Genomic DNA, 11,000 nt, shown 5'->3' with positions numbered 1-11,000 from the left:
TATGCAAAAGGTTCATTTCCGGTTCACATCTTTTTGCATCACTGATGATAAAACCACTTTCAATTCTAGTCTTTGTTCTGTGACTGTGCATGACTACAGACTATAGATTACTATAGACTAAACCACTTCTGTTTTGAATGCCAGTTGTTGCTACTTTATCCTCCAAATAAATATTCTGAATGGTAGATATTTCCAATAAACTTCCATTCGAAGTTGTGTTTTCGTTTCTTACCATGGAATTAAAAAACCAAGCTGCAGTTCTGATTACTCAGAAGAAAGTCCCGTTGAATGCTATGGGGCTTACACCCAGGTAAGGTGCAATTGATAGAATAAAGACTTTGGTTTAGAGTCTGGTATGCAGTGTAGCTTGTCAACTGTAGACAATCCCATGGGTATTGGATAATGCAACTTGTGAGCAGTTTGAGGTTCATGGGTGGTGGCTACATATTCTGCTCTTATGTGAAAATATCTGATGTATTATGCATTCTTTTCTGAGCATTTGTCTCTCCACATCTAGGCATAGCATAGAGCTACTTTTATATAAACAGATAATACTTTGTGGCAATGAATTTAACAAAATATCCCACCTTTCCTAACAGTTCAAGGTGGCTAACAGTCATAAAATATAAAAATACAACCACACAAATATAGAAGTCACATATAAAATATTCTTATGTTAACATTAGAAATGTTAAAAACCAGTAGCAAGAGATTACAAACATTAAAACTAGTTCCAGAGTGAAACAATCCAATACAAACAAGTTAGCTTGCATTTTGCTGCTCCTTTTCAGTAACTTGTTTGTATTGGATTATTCTACTCTGTACCTGGTTTTCATGTTAGTATCTCTTGCCGCTGGTCACCCCAAATCATATACCCAGTCATTGGGGAGTATGGTCTCTGTAAGACACCATAGCCTTGCATCTGGCCCGATGCTTGGTTGGGGTACAAGATGAGCATGGCACTCCAATGTCAGTAATACCCAATGGTACTCAAAAATTGGTAAAGAACTTGGGTTTGTGTACCCCTAACAAAGCTTTGGGTCATCCCAAATCATGTGCTCAAACCTCAGGGAGAGTGGTCTTTGAGAAACTACAGCTTTGCATCCAACTTAATTCTTCATTAGAGCACAAGACATTGCCAAGCAATTAATAGCCAATGTATGTAGAAAGCATTAGTGTGGAACTAATGATTTAGATGTACACCCCACAAGAAGCCCTAACATGCTACTTGGAAGACCTGTAATACTTCTGTATCATAGAACGAGTGCATTGTGCAAAGCCGATGAGGCAAAGCAGTGTTTTGTTTTCAAGAACATAATGATCCCCAGATATTCCACCAATGCAGGAAGCTCTCAAACAGCACACAATATGTGCAATCGGGGACAACATGGATGAGGTAAGATACTTCACAGCGACCCAAAGTTATCAAGACCGAAGGGGAGTCCATATCAAAAAATGTTTCGTCATTATCACTGCATGATCGTGCCACGTTTGATGCTTTTAGCCCCTACTGAAAGTGAGTGAATGAGAAGCAAGAGCTGTACTTGAGGTGACTGGGAGCTGCCAATGGCGCTAGAGTTTTGCAGTGAAGAACAATTTGTCTGGAAAGCGGGATAAAATGCAGTCAATATTATATATTTGTAATTCAACAGAAAACAGGTTTATGGGCATATGTGTCTTAAAATGCTCTTTACCCTTACAGAATAGTTATTAATAAAACTTGTTCATACCCCAGTCTATGGATGGGAAATATGCACGGGGTCATCCAGCAGGTATTACTGAGCTAACATGGTAGACTTGGAAGTCCTGAGCTGCTCCAGATTGGACAGCCCTGGCTATTGCTCTTTTGGGGAAGCCACTTCAGGGGCTTGGCGTGTTTGTATTTTGTGTTGGGTGAGTGGTATAGATTGGGTGTTTTGCTGGTATACCGCCCAGCTTGCATGAACTGATGGAGGTGGTTTTCAATTTAGTGTGGACCCCCTGATTCACGCTGAGGCCACTGGATTCAGGGCAGCTCAGGACTTCATGGCCACCCTGATAGTCATTGAGTTATCCCAACATGTCATCAGCTCAGCACATGTAGCAGGATACTTGCACTGGGCAAGAGGATAGTGGTGAGAAGGTGGAGGATACCGCAACCTGTCTCTTGCCATGGTCACATTACTTCCTGTTGAGATTTAGTCTAACAGTGGCTGTCTCCTCCTGCAAGCACGGAAAACCTATTAGGATGTTCTGCTCCTGAAGGCTGATAAATTCCAGAGGGCTCTGGGCGATTTTATGGCTGATATGACTGGTACTCATGTTGAAGTCTTGTGTTGATTTGTGGAATACAGGGATGGCTCGGGCAGTTGACATGATACCTCCCGAGTGACCTTGTTTAGTTCTTTGGTATACACCTTAGCTGAGGGCAATGAAGCAAGTTGGGAGATGTCTAGAATGCAAGCAACGTGAATACAAGCAAACACAAGTAATAGCTTATTAACGAGTTTACTCGGTGACAGTGACGGCAACAAAGAAGCACTTTTTCTCTACTACAATTGTGTCCGCTCAGAGTTGCCCAGTGGAGCTTTTCTGAGTGGTTTGTGGCCTTTTAAAATCTGGTCTTAAAGGTGGCATAGGGGAACCCTTGAAGTGTGACATGTTGGCTAGACATTTTGAGGGCAAAATCACTTATCTGTCATGACTTGGGCTCCACAGTTAGCACAAGTCAATCCATGGTGGTGCCAAGAGTACTGTCTGGTTCAATATTGTTGGATGAATTTTAGTTAGGGGACCGAGGATGTGTTAAGCTTTGGCTAACCATGTGCCTGTTTGCCCCTTGCCTCTCATGGCTGATTACATCTAGTAAGGAGACAGCGGGCTGGGTCCAGGAGATAGTCAATTCCTCTTTAAGAGGACCAATCCTGAAGATAGCTTGGGGATGCTCATAGATCCATCACTGTCATTGCAAGGGCAAACTGCAGCACAGAGCACCTTTTATCAGCGTCTGCTGGTGTCCCAACTACACCACCACCTGAAGGTGGATAGCTTAGTTGCAGTGATCTGGTAACTTGGTAATGTTCCACTCGGATTACTGTAATGCATTGCAAGTGCATGTTTGTGACATTTGTGCGTTCGATAAAGCGTGTTTAAACGCGCCTCTCCTCCAATGCTCTCCTCCCTCTAAACGTATGGAGGGCAACTGACCGAAGCAGAGAGCCTCCCCAATCCGTTGGGGCTCTCCACGCGATCCGGAACCCTTCATGCGTTCCACGTTGGTCCTACTTCGAACACATCCATTGAAACGAATGGGACTTAAGTGAGTCATGGCTAACACTGGGTTGTGCGCTTCCATTAAAACCCGTCTAGCAGCAATAACAACGCTCTCGATAAAGCACAACCATATGGCTTCTCTCCCCCCGCCCCGCCCATGCCCTGAACACTGGTTTTGCTTTCACTTTGTGTTCTTCCTCCCTTGAGGGGCAGTTAGCGGCCTGTAAACGGTCGCTGTAAATGCTGATGTTTCTTGACGAATGAAAAACTTAACAGTTCATCGTGCGCCTTTTAATGCTGTAGTCTTCCACTGGATTTACGTGCTTCTATTCGCACACACACATACCCGCCCACGCCAGCAGGAAACCGACCGCGCTCCCAGCTAACCCAAATCCACAGTAGGCCTTCTCTCGGCCAGTGCTCCCTTTCCCTCTCCCCGTCCTCCCTTCCTCCCGCTCTGCCAAAGATCGCCTCGGCCAGGCAGCGCGGCCTGGCCCCCGCCGCCGCGCCGGGCTTCTTCCCCCGCCGCAAGCCTCGCCTCTCTGCCCTCCGAGCCCGGACCCGCCTCCGCAGCGGCCGCGACGGAGCGAGCGGCTTCCCGAGGGAGGCGCCCGTTCGCCGGAGAGGCCCCGGGGCGCCGCCGCCGAGTGACTGCGCGGCCCTCGCTCCGCCCGCGCGTCCCGGAGTCGGCCGCGCTAGATCGTTGCCGGGAGACCCCGGGGAGCGTTCGGGCCGCTCCAGAAGGGGAGCCGGCGGGGCTGGAGCCCGCCGGGCCGCCGCCGCCGCCGCGATGCCGCTGCTGTTCCTGGAGCGCTTCCCGTGGCCCAGCTTGCGCACTTACACGGCGCTCAGCGCCCTGGCCTTGCTGGGCAGCGTCCTCAGCGCCTGCCGCGCCCTCAGCCAGGCCTCCGCCGCGGAGCACCGTGGAGAGCCCGGGCCGCCGGAGCGGCCGCCGCCCCAGGAGCAGAAAGCGCCGCCGCTGCGGCCCTGGCCGGCCGCCCTGGACGTCGCCTACTACTTGCTCTCCGACAGCCTCTGCGTTTGGGTGAGCGGCCGGGAAGGGCTTGCGGGGAGAGGTCTTCGGTGGCGTGTGGGAGGCGTCGCTGGGGGGCGTGTGGGCGCCTTTCCCAGCCTGGGCTCCCCTGGTGAGGGTGGGCCACAGCGCCCATCATCCGCAGCCAGCGTGGCCAGTGGCGGGGGTGTTGGGAGTTGCAGGCCGGCCTTCTCTGGGGACCCTCTCCCAGGGTGGGAAAGGGAGGGGGTGGCGTGACTGGCTGGCTGAGTGGGGGAGGCTGGGGGGGACCCCCGGGAGGCGGTGTGGTGGGGCGCGTGATGGAAGGGGAGTCGTGGTGGAGGGAGGGAGCGCACCTGAGGGGAGGGAGGGTCGTTGGGGCCTTATGGGGCGGAGTGAGAGATGCTGTGGGCCACTGCTGGCCCCCTCGCAGGGGAGGTGGTGAGGGCTGCGGGAGAGGATGTGCTGGGAGGAAGGCGTGGTGGGTTTCGGGGAGCTGAGATGGGATGGTTTCGGGGAGCTGAGATGGGATGAGATGAGCAGGCTGTGGGGCACGCTTGTGGGGCAGGTGTGAGGGCCTAGTTATGAAAGGGAGTGTGGGAGAGATGGGTGTTGTGTGGTTTGGCCTACAAGGCCCATCAACCCTAGCCAGTGTCAGGGTGTTGATGAAGAAGACCTGTTTCATGTGGGTCCCATCCCAAGGACGGCTGGCTGACCCTATGTTAGGAACATTGGAAGCTGTCTTATACTGAGTCAGAGCATGGGTCCATCTAGCCCAGCATTAGCAACACCAGGCCGGTTTGCGTGATCAAGTTAGCCACCGTGGGCTGTGGTATGTGCAGGTGGCCATTTTGAATAGTTAAGTCATGGCTTGTCGCCTGAACCTGGGCAGTGGGGGTTGTGTGAGTGTTAAAGAACCCTTGCATAACCCATGGCCTGTTCTAGGGTGGGCTGCGGTGATCATGTAAACCTGGTCACTGACTGGCAGCCGCACTCCAGGGTTTCAGGGTTTCCTAGGCCTACCTGGAGATGTTAGGGATCGAACCCGGGGGCCTTCTACATGCAAAGCATGCGCTCTCCTACTGATCCATGCCCACCCCCCATCTTGTTCTCTGTCTTCTATTGCTGTGAAGGAGTATCTTGAATGTTGAGGCATCTTGGCTCCAAAGTCCTGTTCTTCAACAGGTGGCTTGCAAGCTACTTTAAGGGCCTTTACATAGGAAGTTGCCTTATACTGTGTCACAGGTCATGGGTCCCTCTAACTCAGTATATGTTTCACTGACTAGTACGAGCTCTCCAGGGTTTCAGACAGGCATCTTTCCTACCCCTAACTTAGAGACAGTGCTGACTCCAAGTTTTGGAGGGTCCTTGGGCAAAACACCCTCAATGGGACCCTTCCTCAGTGAGTCTACCTTTTGATTGCTATTGTTACCAGCTTTTACTGCTCCTTGTTTTCTACCTCATCTTTGCTACCGCTTGCTTGCTTGACAGGCAGAGGCAGAGGCAGTGAGCAAGTAGGCAGTGAAATCTCCTCCTCCTCCTCCTTCCCACCATTGTCATATGGGCCAGAGTGAGAGGCAGGTGAACAAGCAGGTTGCAGTGGTGAAGAGGAGGAGCAAGTTCTGGGGTCTCTTGTCAGTGCGCCTCTACAGGGGTGTGGGTTCTTGGCAGGTGCCCAGCCATGCCTACCCTTGGCACCGGCCCTGCCTAGAGCTGCCAAGGATTGAACCTGGGACCCCCTGCATATACTCTGCTACTGAACTATAGTCCTCCTTTAAGATGTCCTTTTGCCATTGCCCCAGTCCCTGCTGCTCATGGTGACTGCTGATGCCTCAGTTTGTCCAGTGTATTTTCATAGCAGACTGTGTATTAATCTCTGTATTCACAATATCGCAAAGAAACGTGGCCACGGGGATTGTGTCTACAACAACCATTATAAGCAATAGGTGCGTATATCAGGTGATGGTCCTTAGTACAGCAGGTCAGGATTTGGGTTGATTTTTATTTAGTTAAATGATTTAATACCCCACCTTTATAGAATCATAGGGTTGGAAGGGGCCTACAAGACCACCGAGTCCAACCCCTGCTCAATGCAGGAATCCAAGTCAGAGCATTCCTGACAGATGGCTGTCCAGCCTTGTCTTGAATACCTTAATAATATAAAATAAGAGCTGATTTGAATAAAAAAAGGCTTTAGGGTTGCCTTAAAAACCAATAGAGAGTGTGTTTATGCCTTTTTCCTTAGTAAGTGTATTCCAAATTGACAGTGCCATCACAGAAAAGGCCCTGTTCCTGGTACTCACCAGCCTAATTGCTGTTCTGAAGGACCAGACAGCAATACCTCAGAAGACAACAACAAGGCTCAAGGAGGTTGATACGAGTACAGGAGGGTCTTCTGATAAACAGACTTGTTTAGGGCTTCAGGGGCTAAAACAAGCACCTAAATTGTGCCCAGAAAAAAATAGGCATCTCATGCAACTGGTGCAGAATAGGTGTAATATAATCAGAATGCTTAGTCCAGGGGCAGGCAGGCAGATGAGATAACCCCACCCAGCCTTCCATGGGCCAAATGATGGCAGGGAATGGGGCCATGCCCCCTTGACATCATTTGGTCCCTGGTGGGCATGTGGGGAGGATGATCCTCCCAGCGCATCCTCCAGGAACTGGTTTTGCTTATTGGGGAAAGAATGCAGGGCAGACACAGCTGACGTTCCCACAATCTCCATGTTATCTCTGATCACAGATTGGAGATAACAAGGAGATTCCTCTCCCAGTCTTTGTGAGTCCTCTCACAAAGCCCCCTGGTAGCCTCCAAGCCAGGGAGCGGGGCCCATAGAGGGAGCCCAAGCCTCCCCAGGACAGATGGGCAAGTCCCACACGCCAGAGGTTGCTTTCTCTTGGTCTAGTCCCTACAAGTGTTCTTGTTGCCATATTCTACACCAATGGAAGTTTCAGGATTAACAGCAGCCCCACACTGAATACATTTCAGCAATCGAGCCTGGAAGTAACCAAGGCAAGTGTTACAGAAGCAAGATTGTTTTCTGTAGATAAGCTGCAGTTGGTGAACCAGTCAAAAAAACACTCCTGGCTACTGCTGACACCTGTACTTCCATAGAAAGCACTGAGTCCAAGAGGAGTGCAGCCTACCCCAGAACCTATTATATGCCACTTTCCAGATCCCATAACTGATGTGTCCCATAACTTTGAGTGACTGTTCCCAGCTTACTTTAGCAGTCCTGGATTGCACTAATTTCAGATGACGCTTCCCCCTTTCCTAACAAATTGAAGGAAACCCATAAACAGTTTACTGGTTGGAATCTATGTAGGTAGATAAGATCACACATCTCTTATGCCACATTGATCTGCCTGGAATAAAACCTCCTAAATCCAGATTAGAATTGCCTCACTGCATATGAACATTGAAGGAATGGGAACATCTTGTTAATACTTAAATCGTCCCAAAGAGTGACGTTTAGGACATTAAACAGTAGAGGGGGTAACTGCTTACTTTTGAATAGACATGTATAGGGTTGGTTTTTGGGATGCCATTGGAAAGTGTTGCCCATGCTTTCTACTGAGTAGATATGCATAGGGTTGGTTTTTGGGATGCCATCTGAAACACTTACCCATACTTACTTCTAAGTAATTCAGCCTGCTTTCTTCTGAGTAGCCTTAACAACTTGTTTTACTATTAAAGAACATTCTCTGGCCAGAACAGGTAGAGCCAGGTCATTGCCTTGCAGTCAGCATTAATAGTTACACAACTTGACAATTGCTCAGTGGCCTCAGTCCCAGTACTGCAGGCTAAAATTATGCTTGAGCTGTGTGGCTCATGGTTACCCAAAGGATGTATGGGAGGGACACCCCTAGATTTACCTGGCTGGATTGCACATTGGGGCTAACATGCAAATAGGTGGTCTTGCACCCCAGTGCTTAGCTGGTTTACTGTGACATAAGTTTTGCAAGTGAAAGAAGATTCAGTGCACTTGCTGCATCTGATAAAGTAGGTAAAGCTGCCTATAAAAGGCTCATGCAAAAATAAACTAATTACAGTTCAATTCTATACTGGTTGACTCAGACATAAGTCCCATTATGTTCAATGGGTTTTACTCTTAGGTAACTGCAGGTTGGAGTACAGTTTTAATCTCTAATGTTTTCCAAGCAGCACTTTATGCTGAAACAGATGAAAGTCTGAATCACAAGTGCTTTCACTTAGCAGTCAGCTTGTCCCACTGGATTTCCTGTGGGGTTGTTGAAAGACACCACTGTCTTTGGCAACGTGGGAGCACTGCAGGTAAGCCTTTAGATACCATTCAGTATTTACCAAGTGTGGTTTCTGGCTATATGACATGAACAAGCCTGCCAGTAAATTCCCTTGTTGAGCTTGCAATTGTGACCTCTAGTTCTAGTTCACTCCTGATATGTGTCCTTTTTGAGTCTCCTCAGTAGAGAGTTACTCCGGTAGTGAAATATTTTGGCTTTGTCTTTTTTTAGCAATAACCTGTTCCTGTTACATAGCTATGCAGTCTGGCTATTTTGTGCAGTAATGTTTGTTGCATTGATGGGTTGTGTGTTACAAATGACAGACTTCACCCAATATGAAGTGTTTTCACGAATAAGGCAATAGAGCGCTTCTCCAAACTCAAGAGTTATTTTAGTTTTTAGAAGAGTTAGTAAATCCTGAATGTCCTGCACATATGTAGTGATTAGTGGAAATTGGCAGGTGTTAAGTATGGTCATGAGAGAGGGTAATTAACAGAAAATTATTTGCTTGGGGAATTCTTCTCTGGGTGACCACTCATGTGGTGTCCATGTCACATGCATTTAGTTCCTTTACAGCACAATCCTATGGATTTCTATTCAGATATAAGTCCTATGGAGTTCAATGGGGCTCACTCCCAGAAAAGTGTGCATAGGATTGCAGCCTTAGTTAATGTCAGCTATAGGATGGGATCTTAAAACCTCCTATTTTGACTTTGTATATGTAGGAGTACCCAAGTTGCAAATAGATATAGACTTGATAAAATGTCCCATAATGTAGCTGCACAGCTCATATCTAATTATGTGCCTTTGTCTTGTGTTCGTTAAGATTTTACATGAAGTGAGATTATTCTTATTAGTAATAGGCGAATAATACTATCATTTAAATGGTGCCAATAGTGTTCTCAGCACTGTGCCCAGCAGTGTTTTAAAACTCAACATCATATGTCTGTAATAATCAAAAGATTTGGCAGTCCTTAGCTTCAGAGATGATATGAATATAAATGCTAAGAAAATGGCAAAATGCAAAGTGTATGTCAACAAGGTGTACATTTTAAGTATAGTTCTCATTTCTTGTCCTCATAATTATTAGCTGTTTCCGTGATAACAACACCAAGAATCTAAAAATATTACTGCTTGCTCCTACCTCGTTTGTGTTTTTTTTTAAAGAAGTTACAGCTGACATCAAAAAATTTGCTTTTTCTCTTATGTAGCTGACTAGAATATCTAAGTACTATGACTTCTAAACATTTACAATGTGGACCTGCCTGGGGTTTGGTCTTGTGTGTGTTTTTTTCCCATAGAAATTGCCACATTGATTCAGGGGCAAACTACTGGGGTGATTTCCAGTGGAGAAGTAACAAGGGCGTGGGAGAGATGGAGCCTTTCCTCTGTGCTACTCCCCCCCCCGTAACCCCCCCCCCCGGTGAAACTCTCCCAGGCCATTTTGCCTCAATTGGGCTCACGTCCAGCCTTGGAGCCCTTCTGGGAACAAGCAGCCTGGGGAAGCTGTGGGGTGGCATAGAATTCAGTACACACCCCATAGTGCTTTTCTCCAGTGGAAATCACCTCCCTCCCACTGCTTTACTTCATTTGGCTGTGACCCACATTCAGATATCTGGGTTTGCTACTATATTGTCTAGTTCTTTCCCCCAAACAGGCTGAATTCTTGCTTAATTCTACTATTACGAATGAAGTCGTTATTTTTAGGGGCATGTTGAAGACACCTATTTATGCATGCCCTCCCTGGGTAGTTTAGCATGCCACCTTACAGATATGTAGATATGATGTATTTTATGTATTGGTTTTTATATTTATATTTTTATGATTTGTGTATACCATTTTGAAATCCGCAAAAGCAAGTAGTTTATAAATACTCATAAATAAGTAATGAAGTTAGGCATACATACACCTTGCTGGTAAGAGTGGTTTAATTTTTAAATGTAGAAGAGAAGGGAGGGATTTCATCGTTCCCAAGATATGTAACTGTTTGCTTTTAGAACTGGGGGGAGGGGGGAAATCTTCATGACAATGGAATGAGAAGCACATTGGAGTATTACCAGGACGTTCATGGAATAAGCTTTGGTCTATCAGGGACACATGAAGCAAGATAAGCCGAGTGTGCTGTAACTTTAAAATCTGGTTTTCAGGGGTCACACAGTGCTTGAAAGGAACACAGTTCTGAGTGGGGTGCAGGGAGTAAAACTGAACTTTATCAATCTGGCAGGGGCTGCGCAACCACTGAGAGAGGCTTGTTTCCTGCCCCTGTCGAGGCTCCCCACTGCTACTACATTATTATGAATGGAGAACAACTAATTTTAGCCATGTGTGCAGATTTCCCCGAAGAAGCCAGAATCCTCAGTTCTTGAGTGCAGCATCTGAAGGCTCCCCCTGAGAGCTTTCCCCCCTCCCCAATTTCGCCCCATTCCAGCAATCTGCTGCAGAGTTGTTACTTCCAACCCCCTCTTTCTCCCTT

The 11,000-nt window shown here is 47.4% G+C and overlaps 1 protein-coding gene across 1 annotated transcript in view; it reads left to right on the top strand.

Annotated features, from left to right (window-relative positions):
• The first annotated feature begins 3,650 nt into the window (after window positions 1–3,650).
• The window catches only part of AMFR (autocrine motility factor receptor), a 45,649-nt gene continuing 38,299 nt past the window's right edge, over window positions 3,651–11,000 (top strand). The window contains exon 1 of the mRNA XM_084812111.1: window positions 3,651–4,297. Coding sequence (XP_084668237.1) covers window positions 4,043–4,297 — 255 coding nt within the window. The 5' untranslated portion in view covers window positions 3,651–4,042. The remainder of the gene's footprint in view (window positions 4,298–11,000) is intronic.

Source organism: Heloderma suspectum, chromosome 8, assembly GCF_057233095.1.
Source record: "Heloderma suspectum isolate Gila_16-S chromosome 8, 16-S_ref, whole genome shotgun sequence".
Classification (NCBI taxonomy): domain Eukaryota; kingdom Metazoa; phylum Chordata; class Lepidosauria; order Squamata; family Helodermatidae; genus Heloderma; species Heloderma suspectum.
This window is presented reverse-complemented; position numbering and strand designations above follow the sequence as displayed.